Here is a 21,645-nt window from a genome sequence, read left to right as displayed (position 1 = left end):
TGAAATCAATGGGACTGCTCAGGTACCTGCTTAAAGTTAAGCAGGTGCTTAAGTGCTTTGCTGGATCAGGTCTCTACAGCGGACAGAAGGATACTTCTTTTAGTATATAGGAACCTCTGATAAGAAAGAATTTATCTCAAAAATTCATCTCCCTATTTTTCCTGCCTCCTGCATTTAAAATATATGACAAGTGGCCAACTGGTTTTAGATACCTTTTTATTTCTTGTGGACTGGAAACGGTCCATGGGAATCAACCCATTTCCTCCTCCACCTGACAGCCTCTGGCCAGAAGATGCTCATTACAAACCCAAGCAGGGCTAGATGCTCAATGCCACTTCTGCATCAAGCAGAAGGTGTTGCCCCAGCACAGCAAGAGATGCTTCCTCTACACTGCCTGCTGACTGTGTTGCTTCTGTAATACCATTCCACCTCGGGGAGCGAAGCAGGAAGCACAGACCCTTCACTTGGATCCACACATCCCATGAGAGGCCATTGGCAGCCTGCCCTTGCTTCAGCCTCCAATACCCAATGCAATGTTAATCCATGGCAGTGATACCTTCTGATGCAACAGTCTCCCTAGAGTCCCCCTAGAACAGTATTGCTGTGAGGCCTAGCTACTGCACACAGCAGAGGAGGGCGGGTCGCCGTTCCACACACTTTGCCGTCCGTGCAGTGTCAGATTCTGCTACCTCCTCTAGCTCTTCAGTTCACATCTATGGTTTTCCTAATTTTCAACAAGTTAGAAAAGAATTCTTTAAAATGCACCTCGATAGCTGCGAGATGGCTGAACCAAACCCACCTGTGTTAGGCTCTCCATGGCCTCTGTCTCAGGGGTTCTCTACCTTTTCCACATGGTTGATGCCATTTTGCAACAAATGTTTTTCAGGATGCTCCCATCCCCCTTTTTCATCTAGCCATATAAGGGAGGGTGGCCATGATCCCCCACAACCTATTAATGGGCCCCAGATGGGGTCATGACCCCGGGCAGAATGCTTTTCCTCCCCAGTGCACCCCTTCAAAGAGCCCCATGTAGTGACGGGCAAAGAACAGCAGTGAGGCCATTATTCTCATGTTGCCTGTAGATTCTGACCCTCTGCCTAGCAGATGGAGTCGTGGCTGGGTGAAGCTCAGTGGCTGGTGTTCTGTAGAAGGTCAGACTAAATGATCATCGTGGTCTCTTTGGGCTTTAAAATCTGACATGACAGGGAGACCAAATCTTGGTGTTACGGAGAAATTGCCTTATGTTCCCTGACAGGATCACCACCAAAATGCTACATTTCAGGGCTCAGCAGAGCAAGGATCCTCTCTCCGATGAGGCTGGCTCCTCATTTGGAAGTGGGATGTCTGTAACAATGGAAGGTGGGAGTGCTGCTACCTTGATGTCGAGCAGGACACAGCACGGTCAAGCAACAACAGCTGGAGAGGGAGCCCCTGTACCTCTCCTGGTGGGAGGTCACGCTCAGTGGGGCCCTCTTGTTCTGGCAGATGGATTTCAGCAACCACTGTAGGACTCTCCTTTAATTTATAAGCTTGTGCCAATCAACCAGAGTTTAAAGTCGGGGCTCACATGGGGGAGCACATGCTTAAAGCAGAGAGAGCAAGAGCGTTTGCCTTTTGTCTTCTAGGCTTAGGAGAACTCGGCTCTCCCAGAGCTCCCCCTCCTCCTGCCTCTTCACTGGCTGGTGATGTGAGGGAGAATCTGAAGTGGGAGCAGCAGGAGGGACTGGTGCCTGGCTGGGAAGTTGATGGGTCTCTGAGTTTTTCCTGCCACTAGGCAGAGCAGTAGCATCCCATCTGGTGTGGGAGGAGGATTGTCCAAGTTGGGAGGCCCCAGTCTGCCTCCTCCTGATGCCTTGGTGGTTCCTCCTGTGCCCTTGGGCACAGACATGGGGGAAAGGCAGATCCTGCTTCACTCAGCTCTCCCTCCCCTTGGGGAGCAGGGAAGGGAGACCCTGCTGCTGACTTCCCCTCCCTTAGACAGAGCGGCCCTGTCAGCTGCCTCTCCCCTCCTGGCACTACAGAGTAGAAAGAGAGGCTGGGAGCACAAGTGTTTCTCTCACACACATACACACACACACACACACACACACTCTCTCTCTCCCTCCCACCCCCCCACCCCCCCCCCCCGGCCCAGGCCTACTTGGGGACATGGATTCCTTTCAGCTATGCTCATTCCTTTGTCCAATTCTCTTCCACGTGCCATGTCCCATCACATGAGATGACACAACATCCTCTCATAATGTGATGTCAATACCTATGAGCCAAGGCGCGTGAGTTAATATATTAATTGGACCAGCTCCTACAATGCCTCACCCACCTTGTGTCTCCGATCTCCTGGGACCAACATAGCTACAACAACACTGCGAACCTCAATACCTATGACAATCTACAACCACCACAATGGCTGCACTCCCCTCACCTGTGTGGACCTATTTTTAACCACTGCTGCAGTGGCTGTGACTTTCACAGAGGCTTACTTGGCTTCAGTACACAAGTACACAAGGCTCCAGTACACAAGAGCTGCTGAGCCAGCAAGCTCCAAGAGGCCCAGTCTTTGCCTTGACATCAGCCTGCCAGCCAAATGCTGATCGAGTTGTCTTACAGAACTGAGGGTCTCTAGATACGCTCAGGGGGATCAAGGTGCTGTGACTGACCTCACACAGGCCTGGACCTTGGTAACAGCCTACCATGCTAAAACTGCTGAGTTAGTTGCCACAGAGGCCAGTGCTTTGGCATCATCTGGGCAAGCTAGAGAAACTGATCCAGAGAACTTAGCGGTGCATGTTTGGTATTGACCCAGAATGCTATGGCTGTGACGGGGCATATCAACCCTGCACTGGCGACGCAGGGTTTAAAAACTGGCTTTGGGCCATGCTCCCAGTGGAGGGAGAATATGAAAGGAAGCAGCTCAGCTCAGTGTGGGTCGCTGAGGAGGAGAATGGATGTGTGCTGCAGACGCCTGCTGAGATGCCACCGGGACTCCAACCCGCCAAGACAGCACACTCTAGCCGTGCAGCAGGAAGCCTTTCAACCGCGGGGACCAAAGGAGACGATGCGTCGGAGGGGATCCCAGAGACAGAGCAAAGGGCAGGAAGCGACCCAGGGAATGCATCTGGGGATATGGAGCCCTGAGCCCTGTACCAGGGTAGCTGGTTTTGAAAGGCCCTAGGTTGGAAGCAGCTGGAGTAGGGTGGGCTGGAGTTCCTCTACCCTCTCCACACTCACCACTAGGCACCTTAGCCGGTAGGGAAAGCAGCCTACTTGGACTCTCACCATTGGGCAATACAGCCGCTGGCTGCAGTGACTACTGGACCCTGGCCACGAGGTATTACCACTGCCAGAGGGAGGGCGGCGCCTTGGACCCTGGCCACTAGGCATTACCGCCACCAGAGAGAGGGCGGTGCCTTGGACCCTGGCCACTAGGCATTACCGCCACCAGAGAGAGGGCGGTGCCTTGGACCCTGGCCACGAGGCATTACCGCCACCAGAGAGAGGGCGGTGCCTTGGACCCTGGCCACGAGGCATTACTGCTGCCAGAGGGAGGGCGGTGCCTTGGACCCTGGCCACGAGGCATTACCGCCACCAGAGAGAGGGCGGTGCCTTGGACCCTGGCCACTAGGCATTACCGCCGCCAGAGAGAGGGCGGTGCCTTGGACCCTGGCCACTAGGCATTACCGCCACCAGAGAGAGGGCGGTGCCTTGGACCCTGGCCACTAGGCATTACCGCCACCAGAGAGAGGGCGGTGCCTTGGACCCTGGCGACAAGGCATTACCGCCACCAGAGAGAGGGCGGTGCCTTGGACCCTGGTCACGAGGCATTACTGCTGCCAGAGGGAGGGCGGTGCCTTGGACCCTGGCCACGAGGCATTACCGCTGCCAGAGGGAGGGCGGCGCCTTGGACCCTGGCCACTAGGCATTACCGCCACCAGAGAGAGGGCGGTGCCTTGGACCCTGGCCACTAGGCATTACCGCCACCAGAGAGAGGGCGGTGCCTTGGACCCTGGCCACGAGGCATTACCGCTGCCAGAGGGAGGGCGGTGCCTTGGGACCCCCGCTGACCCTTTGACAATGGTTCTTGAGCAAGTAGCCCACAAGGAGGTCTCTGCCGTGATGTTAGCTCAGCAGGCTATAGCTGATGAGCTAGTCACCTTGCAGAGAACTTTGCCTTCATATCAGCCCTGTAAGCTAGAGATGCTGGGCCAGTGAGCTGCCAAAGGCAGTTGTCCTGACATCAGCCAAGCAAGTGAACCCTAATTTCACAAAAGCGGGAACTTGACATTCTCTCAGCAAGCTGGAGACCGCACTGGGTGTGTCTACACGGCAGCTGAGAGGGTGCTTCCCGGATCAGTTTGAGCTAGCGCAGTAAAATTGGTGACGTGGGCAGTGGCTCAGGCTAGCCACATGAGTTTGATCGTGCCTGACCCACTGGGGACATATTCAGACGGCTATAGCTATTTTTAACAAGGTAATGTGAGGCCCACGAGTCCGAGTCGGTTGACCTGGGCTCAGAGGCTTGCTGCCGCTGGCTGTGTAGATGTATCACTGGAGACCTGAGCCTTGACGTTAGCTCAGCATGTTAGAATTGCTGCCTCCCGGAGATCTGTGATGTGTCAGATCAGCAAGCTAGGCCTCACAAAGGCCTGGGTCTTGATCTCAGCCCAACGAGGCAGAGGTGGTGAGCCCGTAACCCTCTCAGGGTATGTCTATGAAGCTGGGAGGTGTAATTCCCAGCGTGGGTAGACATACACTTTAGCTAGTGCCTAGCTAGAACTGTGTGTTCGTGATGGCACGGGGGGCAGCTCAGGCTAGCTGCCCACAGACATACCCAGAGGAGTCAGATGGGATTGTACTCAGACAGCTGAACTGAGCCACTGGCAATGCTGCTGCGGGCTGCGGCCATGCTGCTATCCTTAGGCATTAGTTTGAGCAGAACATCTACCTGAACTGGGAATTGCACCTCCGCGTTGCTGTGTAGATGTACCCTCGGAGGCCTATGCCTTCACTGCAGAACAGCTAGCTAGAGGTGCTGAACCCAGGAGCTTAGAAAGACTGTTGTCCTGACATCACAAGGCTTTGTGAATTCCGTCAACACCTTGGTGGCTTTCACAACCTCTCTCTCCACAACACCAAAATGCAAGGGCTACAAACAAGGGATGTATTGATGCATTTATAATGTATGTGCGGCAGAGTGGGATAGGTAAGTATCAAATTATGGCCTCCATTTTGTAGTGTGTTGAACAGAAGCCTAAACATGCCCAAAGACGACCGATTGTACTGTTTCCACACAGCTGCTCTGCCATGCCCGGGAAAGCGGATACCTCAATGAAGCACTGTCACTGAGAGTCACCTGGTGCTATTGACTTTGAATGACTCTCAACTCCTGGCCAACCCCCATGGCATAAGGTCTTTTTCTACACAGCTGGGTCAAGCATGATTGTGGGAGAGGCTGGAGCTTTGCACTGGAACACTTGGCACAGAGACGGGGTATCTCGACATTGCACGCTCAGGCTGGACTCTGATGCAGTTTGAGCCCAACTCCCCGCTTCCATCCACTCACAAATCAGTCTGACACAGATCAGCATGCATGCAGGACCTGGGTCCTAGGACCCTGTTAGGGGGGTGGAGCCAAGTCCCGCTGAGACACTGGTCCAGCCCTGTCATTGTGCAGCTCAAGCTGCAGATGCAAGTCAGAAGGTCTGTGGTGTGCAGTATGGACTCGTTAGCATAAACCCAGGCTTACAATGCAGTATGGATGCCCAAGCACAGGCTCGGCAACACCAAGTCCACACGCCCGGGTCCCACAGACCTGGGTTTACAATGAAGTGTAGACCTACGCCCGGAGGCCTATTTAAGAGGGGGTGCAGCTCTGTGGAGGAGCCAATCTTCACCACATGTAAGAAGGACTGGGGAGGGCAGGAGGAACCCTGCCCAGCCTGAAACATAGACAACCCATGGAATCACAGAAGGGGTGAGATCAGATGAGGGAAGGATGTGTCTTAGGACTCTTGTTAGTTTCAAAGATCTCGATCTGTTGGGTGCTTTAAGAGTAAAATCACTGTGGTTAAGAAATTCCTTTGCTGTGTTCCTTGCTTTCCTGCCACATTGTCCCTGAAGGGTTTAAACTGGAAGCCCAAAGCCTGGGTGGAATGCTGGGGGAGCAGGTATCTGTGACTGGGGAGCCTGGGAAGTCTTGGACGCTGGATTCAGGGTAGCTGGATGGCAGCACCTCCCTGTCCCAAGGAAGAGTATCAGGCAAGAGGTCTGAGCCCAGGTATGTGTCCTAAGAAACAGTGACTAGACTCTCTGCCCAGACCTGGTTGGCTTGGAAGCACAAGTCCACTGTCAACAGACTGGTGACTGCATGGAGTGGGCCAGGTTGTAACAGTACGTTTACATTAGCCCTCAAAAGGCACTGGGCATGGGAAAAGGAAAAAAGAACTAGCAGACTATGTCCCAAACACTGGCGAAAGGAGCATGCAGTTCAAGAGGTTTCATTATCAGCCACTATCAATGACTTCCTGGTGGGTAGGGTGACCTTTGCTCATTCGTAGAAAGGCTTCTAATTGGCCTCTGAACTAATTAGGTTCCATGATGTGTCATGCACAGTGAATTAAGCAAGGGTCATGATATAAACGAATCACGTTCGTTATCAGCACTTATCGCTGACACAGTTTACTGCTCATTCCCGTAAAGGCTGTTTGCAAACTCACCTGTACATGGTACTGCGATGTCTCATGCATAATTACATTGGAGTTGGAGTATTTCTTCCTTTGTTCTGAAAAAAGAAGAAAACAAGCCTTGCATTTAATGTTCATTTATCAGTGAAATAGGATCCAAGGACCGTAGCTCACATGACTGGCTCTACTGCCTTTCTCTATCCCTCTGAATGTATTGGATTAATCAAATCCATTGGAAACAGCGCATGTGTAGAAAAATATATTAACCTTTATTACAAAGACTCGCAAACAATACATCTGGATTTTCATATTACTGGTAACTTGATTTCTGGAAGCCAGGGGAATTTCTGGAAGCTTGTTTGTCAAAGAAATGAAACTTAAAAAGCCAGATAAACTATGAGGTTATCAGAAGAGAGAGAGTGAGGTATGGCTCCCCTGCCTGAGAAACCTGGCTAAGGGCCACAAAGCAAAATGTCTCTGAAAGGGAAATTATGAATACCCACCACCCTGCACAAAAGCTCTACATTAAAGCTGGGCAAAATGTCTGACAAAACTTTTTTTTTTTTAAATGCAGATTCAGGTCAAATTTACCAAATTGTTTCTGCCCAAATTAAAAAACCAAACAAACGGGGAAAAAAAATCAATTTTTTTCTTTTGATATTTTCAAAACCATCCATAATACTTTCAATAAAATTTTGGAAAACTGAAAATAGCGTTTTTTTTTAAACTCTGAAAAGTGTATTGGGAGGGGATTTGCAAAAAAAAATAAATTGAAATGTCAATTTTTTGAGCAGCGTTAATCATCACTTGTAGGGGTTAAACTTGAGAGCTACAATAGTTACATCAAAAAGTCTTGATGCCTGATGATGCTCACATCCTCTCAATGCAATCTCATAGTGTATAAAGGAGTGGGTTTATTTCTCTCCCCCCGCCCCATCAGACTAAATTGGTGTGCTTCGGATCCTTTAAGCTACTCTGACAGGCAGTGTGTGTGCATGGGCTTCATCTCCCACACTTCCATTCCTAGCAGCCGTTTTTCCCTATTGTATAATCCCAAGAATTGTGGTCTATAGGAAAGAGCGTAACTCTAGGAGTTGAGAGATCTTGACTTCGAATCCTGGCTCTGCCACTGCTTGCTGTATGGCCATGGGTGAGTCACTTTACCTCTCAGTCTTAGTTTTCCCCATCTGTGAAATGGGGATATCACTACTTATGCACCGCATAGGGCTGTTTTGAAAGTTAATTATTTCGTATCTGTCCCTTGCATTAAATATGTCCAGAAGTATATGAATGCTAAAATCACTACTTTCTAGAGCTTACTTTCCTGCTGCTGCTGTTTTTTTAGTGTCACAAGGCTGCATGGGGCCTTGCAAATCTAAAAAAAACCACACGCTCCCCACCCTGAGGAACTTGTTATCCAAGAATCCTATCCAGCTCCTACTAAAGTCAACAGTAAAACTCCTATTGTCTTCAATGGGAACGGAATCAGACCATAAACTAAGGCGATGGCTACCCTACAGCGCTGACAGTGGGGCAGCTGCACCAATGCAGCTGCGCTCCTTGTGCAGACGCTCTAAGCTGATGGGAGAGAGCTCTCCCATCAATTACTCCAGTCCCAGTGCGCGGCATTGCGCTGTCCACACCCGCGCTTAGGTAACATACATCACTCGGGGAGTGGTTTAGTCACACCCCTGCGTGACATCATTTATACCAGGGGTCAGTAACCTTTCAGAAGTGGCGTGGCGAGTCTTCATTTATTCACTTTAATTTAAGGTTTCGCGTGCCAGTAATACATTTTAACGTTTTTTAGAAGGTCTCGCTCTATAAGTCTATATATTATATAACTAAACTATTGTCGTATGTAAAGTAAACAAGGTTTTCAAAATGTTTAAGAAGCTTCATTTAAAATTAAATTAAAATGCTGATCTTATGCCACTGGCCCGCTGCCAGCCTGGGTTTCCATTCACCTAGGCTGGCAGCAGGCTGAGCGGGGCCTGCGGCCAGGACCCCGGCTGGCAAGGGGCCGGCAGTCAGAACCCCAGACTGGCAGTGGACTGAGCAGCTAAGCCCGCTGCCGGTCTGGGGTTCCATCCGCTAGCTCCTGGCAGCCACGGTCCTGGCTGTCGGCCCCTCTCAGCCCGCTGCCGGTCTGGGATCCCGGACCTGCCCATGTAGAGTGGGTACCTACCTTCTCCCTGGTTCTAGCCCATTCTCTTCCTGTCTCTCTGCACTGAGCTGAGGGTGGGAGTGCACTGAGCACAGGGCTGGGGGTGAAGGAGCAGGCTGGGGGTTGGGTTGCAGGGTCTGGCCAGGAGCTAGAATGAGGGAGGGGGCTCAGGGTTGGGGCAGGAGGTTTGGGTATGGAGTTCTTACCTGGGCAGCTCCCATTTGGTGCGAGGGGTGCAGGTGGGAATGTGGGGGGGGGGTGCAGGAGCTCCTGTTTGGTGCTCAGGGTGGGTGTGGGAATGTGGGAGGTGCAAGAGTCAAGGCATGGGGTGTAGGGGGTGCAGGAGCCAGGGCAGGGAGCTGCGGGTGTGTGAGGAGGGTGCAGGAGTCAGGGCAGAGGGTTGGGGGCATGTGAGGGGGGTGCAGGAGTCAGATCATAGGGTGTGGGGGGGCTGGGTATGTGTGGGGGGTGCTGGAGTCAGGGCTGGGGTCGGGGGTGCAGGGGTCAGGGCAGAGGGCTGGGAGTGTGGAGGTGTGTGCAGGGGTCAGGGCAGGGGGCTGGGGTGTGTGTGGGGGGGTGTAGGGGTCAGGGCAGAGGGCTGGGGGTGTGGGCTAGGGTCGTGGGGGTGCTCCCAGCCCCCTGCCCAGAGCGGCTCACGGCTGGGGGCTGAAGGGGATATGCCCTGATTCCACCCCACTTCCCCAAGACCCCGTCCCCACCTCTTCTCCGCCTCCCCCCCAGAGCAGCAAGCGCGCTGTGGCTCCGCTTCTCCCCCTCCGGCGCAAGGGCCATCAGCTGATCGGCTGCAGGGAGGGAGAGGAGGAGGGGCAGGAACCCAGCGCGCTGGGGGAAGAGGCAGGGGAGGTGGGACCTTACCTGCCCTGCAGCAGCAGCAGCCGCCGCCAGCAGGACCAAGCTTCTTCACCCTGCCCCTGTGGGGTGGGCGGGGAAGGGGCAGAGAAGAGCGGGCCGGGGCAGGCAGGATTTTTAATGGCTGCTGGGGTCCCGGCCTGGGTTCGGCAGCGGGCTGAGCGGGGCCGGCGGCTGGGACCTGGCAGACAGCAGCGTGCCATTAAAAATCGGCTCGCCTGCCATCTTTGGCACTCGTGCCATAGGTTGCCAACCCCTGATTTATACCGACGTAAGCTGTGGTGTGTATGTAGCCTAAAAGATAATAGAAGGGTGAGTATTAAATGTGGAGAAAGAAGGAGGGGATGGGAGAGGGAGAGGGATGCCCAGACAAGGGGAAGGGGAGAATTATGTGCAGAGCATCTGGCTTGCTTTCACACGACAAGCTTTTGTAACAGGAATTGTTGCTTCATATGTTTATTAATAGACACGCATGCACGTATCTTATCATGATCAGGTGCGGCAGTGGCCATAAGGAACACCCAAGCAAAGATTAGCAGTGGAAAGCAGGCAGGGTGTTTGGAGGAAGCACTGAAAAGAGGAGAGGGAGAGCGCTTGGTGCCCAGGAGTAAGGAGGCAGCTCCAAGAATGGGCAGGAAATGGCAGTGGGAGGAGACAGCAAGGTATAGTGATACCAGCAATGCATTGAGTGACAAGACAGAGGAGGAAATGAGAGCTGAGAGGCAGGCAAGAGCAGAACTCTGCAGAACCCTGAAGTGAGGAGAAGGAATCTGAATATGATGCAGAAGGAGGCAGGAGGATGGTGCAGAGATTTGAAGAGGGACATGGGCGGCAGGTTACATAGGCTGGGCGAGGCTGTGCGTCTCCAAACAGCCAGGTGTGGCCCCGCCCGCTGCTTACCACCACTCCCTGCGTGCGGCTCCAGTCCTCCAGCCCCCAGTGCTCTGGCTGGGGAGGCAGGGGCCACACACCACCCACTCTCCCGCACTCTGAGGTTGGAGGAGTTGCAGCCGCATGCCACCCGTGCTCCCAGCACTCCTTTGGGGGTGGGGGGTTAGCCTGGGCCGGGACTGGGCCAGTGGCCGTGATGGTGTGGGGGCTCTGGGCTCCAGGGGGCAGAAGGGGTGGGGCCTCGAGTAGAAGGGGGGGGCTGGGGGCTAGCCTCCCCCAGCCAGCAGTTCACATGCTGCCCATGAGGAGGGGGTTATACAGAAAGTCCAGCAGGAGAAGATAAATTGGAATGGACACAGGTGAAAAAAGTAGGGAGGCCCAATAGGACAAAGGTCCCGTGGTCAAAGCAATTCATGTCCAAAGCTACTAATGAGGAACTGCTTCAATGTGGACATGAGCTAATCTTGCCCTTCCCTTTCTGATGACTGAGAGAAGTGCCAAGCAATGCTCTCAAACCCCATCAGCCTGGGAATCCCCAATCCCATGGCATCTCCCAATTCATGTGGTTGTACGCTACAATATCTACCAAGTTAGCAGGCCAGTCACTTCTTTAGATGTTTTCAAACTATGTCAATGGTTGAGTGCTAGCAAGAAAGTGATTGAGCAGGTTCTTCAGGCCATCCTTGTTCTTCACCCATACATTACTCACAAATAGCAACAAACAAAGTTCCAGCAAACAACCCACAAGGGGAGAAGCAATTCTTCTTTTAATGCTAAGTGGGGTACAAGTGCTGGTCCAAGAGGTGAATATAGCTGGACCACTTGGTAATAGCAACCATATAGTAATTAAATTTAACATCCTTGTGGTGGGGAAGATACCAAAGAAGCCCACCACAGTAGCATTTAACTTCAAAAAGGGGAACAACACAAAAATGAGGAAGCTAGTTAAACAGAAATTAAAAGGAACAGTCACAAGAGTGAAATGCCTGCAAGCTGCATGGACACTTTTTAAAAACACCACAATGGAGGCTCAAATTAAATGTATATTCCAAATAAAGCAAATTGATAAATTAAACAGTTATAAGTTACCGGACCAGACGGTATAGACCCAAGAGTTCTAAAGGAACTCAAATATGAAATTGCAGAACTACGAACTGTGATATGCAACTTAACACTTAAATCAGTTTCTGTACCAGATCACTGGAGGACAGCTAACGTGATGCCAATTTTTAAAAAAGGCTCCAGAGGCAATCCTGGAAATTACAGGCTGGTAAACCTAATTTCAGTACCAGGCAAATTGGCTGACACTATAATAAAGAATAGAATTGTCAGACACATGGGTGAACGTGATTTGTTGGGGAAGAGTCAACACGGCTTTTGTAAATGGAAATCATGCCTCACCTATTAGATTTGAGGATCTCAACAAACATGTGGAGAAGGGTGATCCAGTGTATATAGCGTACTTGGACTTTCAGAAAGCTTTTGACAAGGTCATTCACCTAAGGCTGTTAAGCAAAGTTTGCAATCATAAAATAAGAGGGAAGGTACTCTCGTGAGTCAATAATTGGCTACTAAAAGACAGAAAACAAAGGGGAGGAGTAAATGGTCAGTTTTCACTGTGGAGAGAGATAAATAGCAGGGTCCCCCAGGAATCAGTACTTGGACCATGCTGTTCAACATATTCATAAATGATCTGGGAAAAGGGGTAACGAGTGAGGTGGAAAAGTTTGCAGATGATACAAAATTACTCAAGATTGTAACTCTTTGCTGTGGACTTAACTAAGGGATCTCACAAAACTGGGTGTCTGGACAATAAAATGGCAGGTGAAATTCAGTGTTGATAAATGCAAAGTTATGCACATTGGAAAACATAATCCCAACTATATATTCAAAATGATGGGGTCTAAATGAGCTGCTACCACTCAAGAAAGAGATCTTGGAGTCATTGTGGATAGTTCTCTGAAAATGTTGGCTCAATGTGCAGTGGCAGTCAAAAAATCTAGCAGAATATTAGAAACCATTAGGAAAGGGAAAGATAATAAGATAGAAAATAGCATAATGTCACTATATAAAATCCATGGTACGCCCACACTTTGAATACTGTGTGCAGATGTGGTCGCTCCATCTCAAGAAAGATCTATTAGAATTGGAAAAGGTACAGAGAAAGGCAACAGAAATTATTAGGGGGATGGAACAGCTTCCATATGAGGAAAGTTAAAAAGACTGGGACTGTTCATCTTGGAAAAGAGATGACTCAGTGGGGGATATGACCAAGGTCTGTAAAATCATTAATGAGTGGAGAAAGTGAATAAGAAAGTGTTATTTACTCTTTCACATAACTCCAGAACCAGAGGTCCCCAATGAAAATTAATAGGCAACAGGTTTAAAAGAAACATAAGGAAGTACTTCTTCACACAATGCACTGTTAACCTATGGGACTTGTTGCCAGGGGATGTTGTGAAGGCCAAAAGTATAAATGGGTTAAAAAAAGATAGAGATATGTTCCTGGAGGACAGGTCAATCAATGGCTATTAGCCAAGATGGTCAGGGATGTAACCCCAAGCTCTAGGTTTCCTTAAACCTCTGGCTGCCAGATGATGGGAGTGGACGACAGGGGATGGATCACTCAATAATTTCCCTGTTCTGTGCCAACTGCCAATGTAACAAACAGCAAAGGCACAGTCTGGGCCTTTGTCTCAGCCCTACGATACCTGGGTGTGTGTCCTCCTTTCCATGAAAGCCTCCTTCCCCTCTCTCTCCCAAGCAGCCACTCTGCAAAGGGAGGGGAAGCTGCTGGTCTGGACTTTCAATGACCAGGTGGTGCCCTGGTACCTTGCCCCGTGAGTTTATATGTTAAAATCTATTGTTGGGATTTCTGGTGTACCTGGGACCTTGGTACCCAAGTGCCATGACTTTCAGAAATACGACTTGTGTCTTTCCACATCTGTGCATTTGCTACCAGCCCTGTGGCCAGAGGCACCTGTGTGCTCAGGGATATCTTACCTCTGACTGGTTGCTTGTGCCTAATACACAAATGGAGCTGACCAATGCCACCACCTGCAGGCCTCTCTTCCTGCCAGTCCAAAATCACTCCTATGCTGTGATAGGAAGCTGCAGATTTAGCTGCCAGCGCTGGTTCAGCAAACAGAGTATGGGTCTGTCTTACTGCATTGTGTATCTCCCCTTTTCTCCTGGACAACTAAACTGTGCCCTATGTTATCACAATACACTGTACTCCATCTCGGTGGTGGACGAGCGATATTATTGGTCAAGCACCAACAGTGTATGCTAATCTGCGGAAGACACTAAATGAAGTGTCCCTGCCCCAAAGGGCCAGCAGGTAGAGCTAGTCCAAAATATTTTTGATGGAACAATTTTTCATTGGAAAATGCAGTTTTGTCAAAATCTAAATGTTTTGTGGGAACATGGCAATTCTCAGGAAATTTTCAATGGGGACAAAGTCTAAATGAATTATTGACTTTCTCATTTCAATAGTGTTGTAACATTTTGTTTTGATTAACATTTCAGTTCATTTCAGTTTGACTATTAGAATTTCAATTATATTTATATAATCTGCAATATTTCATATTGCAGAAATAAAACAATTTGCTGGTTCCAAATAAAATTTTAGGGGGGGAATGCTTGTTCCGATGGAAATTTTGGCTCTTTGTGCTGATTTGGAATGAAAAGGTATCTTGGAATTTCTCGCAAAAAGGAAATTCTGTTTTCTGACCAGCTCTACTTACAGGTCAAATATGAGTTTCCAATCCACAAAAAGTACTGATGAAAAATGACTATGATTTATCAGTAAGAACCTAATCTAATCTACAGTGTTTCTAATGCACCCGTCACTACTCTGTCTAGGCACCCTGTATGAAGAATCTTGTGGTTTTAACCATTTGAAAATATTAGTCAACGTCTATCCTGTGCCAGTGTGTTCCCTCCCTCATATGACCTCGGGCCCTTATGGGTGGGAGACAAGCAAAAGACAACTCAGGAACTTGGTAATGGGCAGTGGAGAAATCTGTGTTCATATGTTTGTTGTTTCTAAATTCAGATAATGAGGCTATTGATGTTTTAGCACTATTCCCCTTTGGGAAGCTGGGATTTGCAAATGAAAAGGCAGTGGGAAAGCTGGTAAAAGTACAGACTTCACAACAAGCTTCTGGAACGAGAGCAAGGGTAGTCTTATGGCACTGAAATAGCATGCGGGAGACCTGGGTTCAATCCCCTACTTTTGCCAGAGGATTGACGCTGGGCAAGTCATTTAGAGTGTCTATTCCTCCATTCCCATCTGTAGCAGAGGGTTAACACTTCTATCTCCCACCCTGTCCTGTCTATTAAGACCAGTCTGCATGAGAAAGCTGCACCAGTTTTTAAACCACTTTAGTTACACCCTTGTGAAAGGCTGTGTGGACCCTCTTATTTCAGTTTATTTTGGTTTAGCGTAAGGCAGTTATCAGATGGATTAAGTAACCAAAATAAGCCACACTTAAACCAAAATAAGTGTCCCCGTGGGAGTTTAAAAACTGTTTCAAGTTAAAGCAGTGTTAACTTTCTCATGCAGACAAGACCTTAGATTGTAAGCTTTTCAGGACAGTCACTTATTATGCGTTAGGCACTGCACTGTACAAGCACAAGGAGACCTCAGATCTCAGCTGGAGCTTCGAACAACAAAATCCAGGGCTTAGATGGTGCAGGTCAAACCTGAGCTTTCAACACCATTTTTGTTCTTTGTCTCCCCTCTAGTTTTAGGTGGGGATTGGTCCTGCTTTGAGCAGGGGGTTGGACCAGATGACCTCCTGAGGTCCCTTCCAACCCTGATATTCTATGATTCTAGGAGAATCATAGAATCCTAGAATATCAGGGTTGGACGGGACTTCAGGAGGTCATCTAGTCCAACCCCCTGCTCACAGCAGGACCAATCCCCAACTAAATCATCCCAGCCAGGGCTTTGTCAAGCCTGACCTTAAAAATATCTAAGGAAGGAGATTCCACCACCTCCCTAGGTAACGCATTCCAGTGTTTCACCACCCTCCTAGTGAAACAGTTTTTCCTAATATCCAACCTAAACCTCCCCCACTGTAACTTGAGATCATTACTCCTTGTTCTGTCATCAGCTACCACTGAGAACAGTCTAGATCCATCCTCTTTGGATCCCCCTTTCAGGTAGTTGAAAGCAGCTATCAAATCCCCCCTCATTCTTCTCTTCCGCAGACTAAACAATCCCATTTCCCTCAGCCTCTCCTCATAAGTCATGTGTTCCAGTCCCCTAATCATTTTTGTTGCCCTCCGCTGGACTCTTTCCAATTTTTCCACATCCTTCTTATAGTGTGGGGCCCAAAACTGGACACAGTACTCCAGATGAGGCCTCACCAATGTCGAATAGAGGGGAACGATCACGTCCCTCGATCTGCTGGCAATGCCCCTACCTATACATCCCAAAATGCCATTGGCCTTCTTGGCAACAAGGGCACACTGTTGACTCATATCCAGCTTCTCGTCCACTGTAACCCCTAGGTCCTTTTCTGCGGAACTGCTGCCGAGCCATTCGGTCCCTAGTCTGTAGCGGTGCATGGGATTCTTCCGTCCTAAGTGCAGGACTCTGCACTTGTCCTTGTTGAACCTCATCAGATTTGTTTTGGCCCAAACCTCTAATTTGTCTAGGTCCCTCTGTATCCTATCCCTACCCTCCAGCGTATCTACCTCTCCTCCCAGTTAAGTGTCATCTGCAAACTTGCTGAGGGTGCAATCCACACCATCCTCCAGATCATTTATGAAGATATTGAACAAAACCGGCCTGAGGACCGACCCTTGGGGCACTCCACTTGATACCGGCTGCCAACTAGACATGGAGCCATTGATCACTACCCGTTGAGCCCGACAATCTAGCCAACTTTCTATCCACCTTATAGTCCATTCATCCAGCCCATACTTCTTTAACTTGCTGCCAAGAATACTGTGGGAGACCGTGTCAAAAGCTTTGCTAAAGTCAAGGAACAACACATCCACCACTTTTCCCTCATCCACAGAGCCAGTTGTCGCGTCATAGAAGGCAATTAGATTAGTGAGGCATGACTTGCCCTTGGTGAATCCATACGGACTGTTCCTGATCACTTTCTTCTCCTCTAAGTGCTTCAGAATTGATTCCTTGAGTACCTGCTCCATGATTTTTCCAGGGACTGAGGTGAGGCTGACTGGCCTGTAGTTCCCAGGATCCTCCTTCTTCCCTTTTTTAAAGATAGGCACTACATTAGCCTTTTTCCAGTCGTCCGGGACTTCCCCGGATCGCCGTGAGTTTTCAAAGATAATGGCCAATGGCTCTGCAATCACATCCGCCAACTCCTTTAGCACTCTCGGATGCAGCGTATCCGGCCCCATGGACTTGTGCACGTCCAGCTTTTTTAAATAGTCCCGAACCACTTCTTTCTCCACGAGGGCTGGTCACCTCCTCCCCATGCTGTGCTGCCCAGTGCAGCAGTCTGGGAGCTGACCTTGTTCGTGAAGACAGAGGCAAAAGAAGCATTGAGTACATTAGCTTTTTCCACATCCTCTGTCACTAGGTTGCCTCTCTCATTCAGTAAGGGGCCCTCACTTTCCTTGACTTTCTTCTTGTTGCTAACATACCTGAAGAAACCCTTCTTGTTACTCTTAACATCTCTTGCTAGCTGCAACTCCAGGTGTGATTTGGCCTTCCTGATTTCACTCCTGCATCCCCGAGCAATATTTTTATACTCTTCACTGTTCATTTGTCCAATCTTCCACTTCTTGTAAGCTTCTTTATTGTATTCAAGATCAGCAAGGATTTCACTGTTAAGCCAAGCTAGTTGCCTGCCATATTTACTATTCTTTCTACACATCGGGATGGTTTGTCCCTGTAACCTCAATAAGGATTCTTTAAAATACAGCCAGCTCTCCTGGACTCCTTTCCCCCTCGTGTTATTCTCCCAGGGGATCCTGCCCATCAGTTCCCTCAGGGAATCAAAGTCTGCTTTTCTGAAGTCCAGGGTCCATATTCTGCTGCTCTCCTTTCTTCCCTGTGTCAGGATCCTGAACTCAACCATCTCATGGTCACTGCCTCCCAGGTTCCCATCCACTTTTGCTTCCCCTACTAATTCTTCCCGGTTTGTGAGCAGCAGGTCAAGAAGAGCTTTGCCCCTAGTTGGTTCCTCCAGCACTTGCACCAGGAAATTGTCCCCTACCCTTTCCAAAAACTTCCTGGATTGTCTGTGCACCGCTGTATTGCTCTCCCAGCAGATATCAGGATGATTGAAGTCTCCCATGAGAACCAGGGCCTGCGATCTAGTAACTTCTGTGAGTTGCCAGAAGAAAGCCTCGTTCACCTCATCCCCCTGGTCCGGTGGTCTATAGCAGACTCCTGTGTAAACCTTTTCCCTAATTCACCTCAAAAAACCTTTTTCTCCAGCCTGCCAGGCAGGACTGAGCTCACTTCAGAGCTTGGATCATGCTGTTTGAGAATGGCCAGCAGGTGGCCATTCTCTACAGCAACATTAGCTTCACCCACGCTACCTTCTCTAGGCGCTAACCGCATCAACTCTGCTGAGGTTGGGGCTCTCAGCTTATTGTGGGGTGAGGGACTGAAGACCCCTTCTTGCCATCATGCTGAAGGATTTAGCTAGCTTTGCATCACTGCTTAGCCAGGGTGGGTTGGTAGTCTAATCTGGTTCCCTATAGTCCATCCCACAAAGCTGAGTTGGCAGTTGATAGTCATTCCTCACTAGATCTTGGTTGGGCTGGTTGTCAGGGAACCACAGCCTGATGTCTCTGGCTGCTTGGCCAGAGGAAGAACATTTTTAGTCTTTATTAACAACAAAGCTAACTCGTGGTGCTAGGACATCGTAAACATCCCAAGGAAGGAACATGGAGGTGGAAATAGAACAAGATGTATCATCTTTCAATCATACCCTTGTGTGGGTTGATGGAAGCTGATTTTTAATGACTTTTTTTATTTTGAGTCTGGGAGTTGACCCATAAACCTACATTACACATGTTTCCATGTGCTTTGTCTCTGGAGCTACTTAACAGAGCAATAGCAGCTCCTAGTAGTCCCTAACTGGTAGGTGTACACAATATAAGCGTTTATTATGGATGCACTGGCAAAAGCATAAATGAGTAAGACTATAAACTTCAGACTCAGTATTGTTTTTATAATGTTAGCTCTGTGCCAGAGGTTTACGGGAGGAAGAATGTTTTTGTGATTAAGGTGCTGATTAAGGAGAGCTGGGTTCAATTCCCAGCTCTGACATCCAGTATGACCTTGGATAAAACAATTAATCTCTCTGTGTCCCTGTTCCCCATTTCAGTGTCCTACATCTATAGAAACTTTCTGTTTCTATTCTCTCTTCATTTTAATCACAACCTGCCCCAGCTTAGATGGAAAGGCACTCAAGTGTTTGTGCACAAAGTTACTGGGCTGTGGGATTAATGTCTAACCTGAATAAGACTTTTCCATAGTGGCAGTTGTATAATTCATCATTTCTGACCTAAATAATTTCACTAATAAAAATGAGAACACCAAGTCTGTGTGGGATAAAGATCAATTTGGATCTTGGGACATTGGGTGCCTTCCTTTTAAAGTGAATTTACTACTGGTGAAACAGGCCAAATTGTCAGGTCTGGAAACTAAAACTTTTCAACATTGGAACAGGTTTATCTCAAATTTCCCCCTGTCTGTAAAGGTGCTTGCTGAACTGGATAAGGGCCTAGCAACGGAATAGCAGGGGGTGCTACATAAGAGGACTGAGGTGCATTGACAGAGCTGTGGTAGGGCAAGTTTAGAGCAGGATGGGCTGTTGTAGCTCAGGGAGGAGGTGCATGGGCAGAGCTGTGTGGGAAAGCTTGTACAGTGCCTGTCTTCACTATGCATGGTTCTGCATACTACCAGCTCTCCTTGTGCAAGTACGCTCATCCTCTCCTCCCTTTTATTTTCTCATAGTTGTTCATTATATAGCAGGGACCCCAAAACCCATTTCCAAGGACAATGGTTGATCTCTGCTGTTTCATGTGCCATGTAATATGAGCTGTTCAATATGAGAGAACTCCATGTTTCAGAAACTAAACTAGGTCTTTATTAAGGGGACTATTTACAGAGTTGCCATAACTGCAGCTAGCTTTCCAGCCATGTGCACACAGACTGGCTTCTTGGTGCCTCCTTCAAATTTTTCCCTCCTGCAACCTGTGCTCCTCCTCCAAGTTCCATGCAGGTTGCTACACCTGCCCTAGAGAGAGGAGTACTTAGAACTCATCATTTAGAATTTAATGAGCTATGGAATCCCAAGTCTCTGAAGGGTCTGCTGTATTTGGGAAGTGGGGCAAGGCAAATCAATTATCTCACCCTCCCAAAACAAAATTTTGAAATATTTTGAGAAATCTGTAGAACTTCCTGAAAAGTTCTAGGGCTGTGGTGAAACCTCAAATTTTTCTATGTTCTCCCTTTCCTTCACTTACGCCATCTGATTACTATACATATAGATTTCAGAGTAGCAGCCATGTTAGTCTGTATCTGCAAAATGAAAAGGAGTACTTGTGGCACCTTAGAGACTAGCAAATTTATTTGAGCATCAGCTTTCGTGAGCTGTAGCTCACGAAACCTTATACATATAGAGATGCACCCAAAGCCCGCTGCAATCAGTGGCTGAGTTTTCCTTTGACTTCAGCTGGCTTTGCATCAGGTCCTATGCCCTGATCAGGTCAGACATGCTGCTCTAGGACTAGCTCCACCCCTCTGCCGGCATCTCCAGCAGGGATGGATTGCTGACCAGGCTCATCTCTCATTGGAGAGGCTTTTCTTTGTGAGTACAAAGCTGTCACTTTAATCATTTATGCAGGTGCTGAACAACTCCAGGGGGCATCTTCTGCTGTCTAATCAGTGCTGCATCTCCACTGCTCTGCTCACAATACCAAGTAGCTGCAAAAATAAAATCAAAGGAAAACCAAAACTTCCTAGCGCCTTTTGTTGATTCTCCAGGGCGGTATGTTTGTGTTACCTTTAAGGTCCAAAGAACAAGGACAACCTGGCTTTGTCGCCGTGAGATGCTGTCCTTAGATGTCATTCAAATGAGGATCTTCTAAAACCAACACTTTGGCCTTTGGCAGCTGCTCAGTGGGTGGATTGCAGTGTGTGTTGTATGTACATTTGTCTGGCTCTTTACCTTAGGTTTCTGTTTACTTCTCTTCCGGGATCCCCTTCCATCTTCCTGCTGATCCCGCCCAACCCCTCCCAATCTCAAAGCATAAGTAATCTGCCTGAAAACAGACACACTTAATGAGGAGGATGCCGATATGTTTAGTACTGGATAATTGCAAAGCTCCCATTTGGGGCATTCTTGAGTGCTTCACTTCTGCTTAATCACAGACAGAAGATTCTAAGCAGCAAGACGGCAGTAGACTGTAGTAGCCTCACCTTCACAGGCCCTGTCTACATAGGAAAGGTGCATCAGTTTAATATGGGAATAGGGGGGTTAAACCAATATAGTTAATCTGATGCAAACCCCTGTGTGGATACTCTGATTTTGGTTTAGCATAAACTTGTTCTCAGTCATCTTATGCTGAGCCGAAATAAGCATCTCTTAAACCAAAATAGTGTCCACACAGGGACTTATACTGGCTTAACTATGATGGTTTAAATTCATACTTTTAGGTTAAACCAGTAACAAGGCTTTGAAGCCAGCAACTTTCTCATTAGTGTCTCCCAAGCTGCTGTTTGACACAGCTCCATCTTCAACTTTATTTTATACAGGGGAAAGCTGGACTATCAGTAACATTAGCTAATTTATCTGTGTCCTTCTGGGTTATCAGACACCTCTAATAACAGAATCCTTTGTCTTCCTCCAGCACCTTCCACTGGAGAAGCTCAAAATACTTTACAAACATTATCCAGTCCTTACAATGTCTCTAGGAGATGAAGTAGTTACATTTTCCCCATCTGATAAGCTGGGGAAAAGTAATGGATATGTAAGTGACTTTCCCAAAGTTACATGGTAGCTCACTGTCACAGTCTGGATCAGACTCTAAGATTAT

General features: G+C 48.5%; 1 protein-coding gene across 4 annotated transcripts in view; it reads right to left on the bottom strand.

Moving 5' to 3' along the window:
• The window catches only part of EPS8L2 (EPS8 like 2), a 111,600-nt gene that overhangs the window by 38,621 nt on the left and 51,334 nt on the right, over positions 1-21,645 (bottom strand). For all 4 annotated transcript variants that reach the window (XM_027823304.3, XM_043549075.1, XM_027823305.3 and 1 more), the window contains exon 4: positions 6,711-6,775. In XM_027823304.3, coding sequence (XP_027679105.1) covers positions 6,711-6,775 — 65 coding nt within the window. The remainder of the gene's footprint in view (positions 1-6,710; positions 6,776-21,645) is intronic.

The sequence above is a fragment of the Chelonia mydas genome, chromosome 6, assembly GCF_015237465.2.
Source record: "Chelonia mydas isolate rCheMyd1 chromosome 6, rCheMyd1.pri.v2, whole genome shotgun sequence".
Taxonomy (NCBI): Eukaryota; Metazoa; Chordata; order Testudines; family Cheloniidae; genus Chelonia; species Chelonia mydas.
This window is presented reverse-complemented; position numbering and strand designations above follow the sequence as displayed.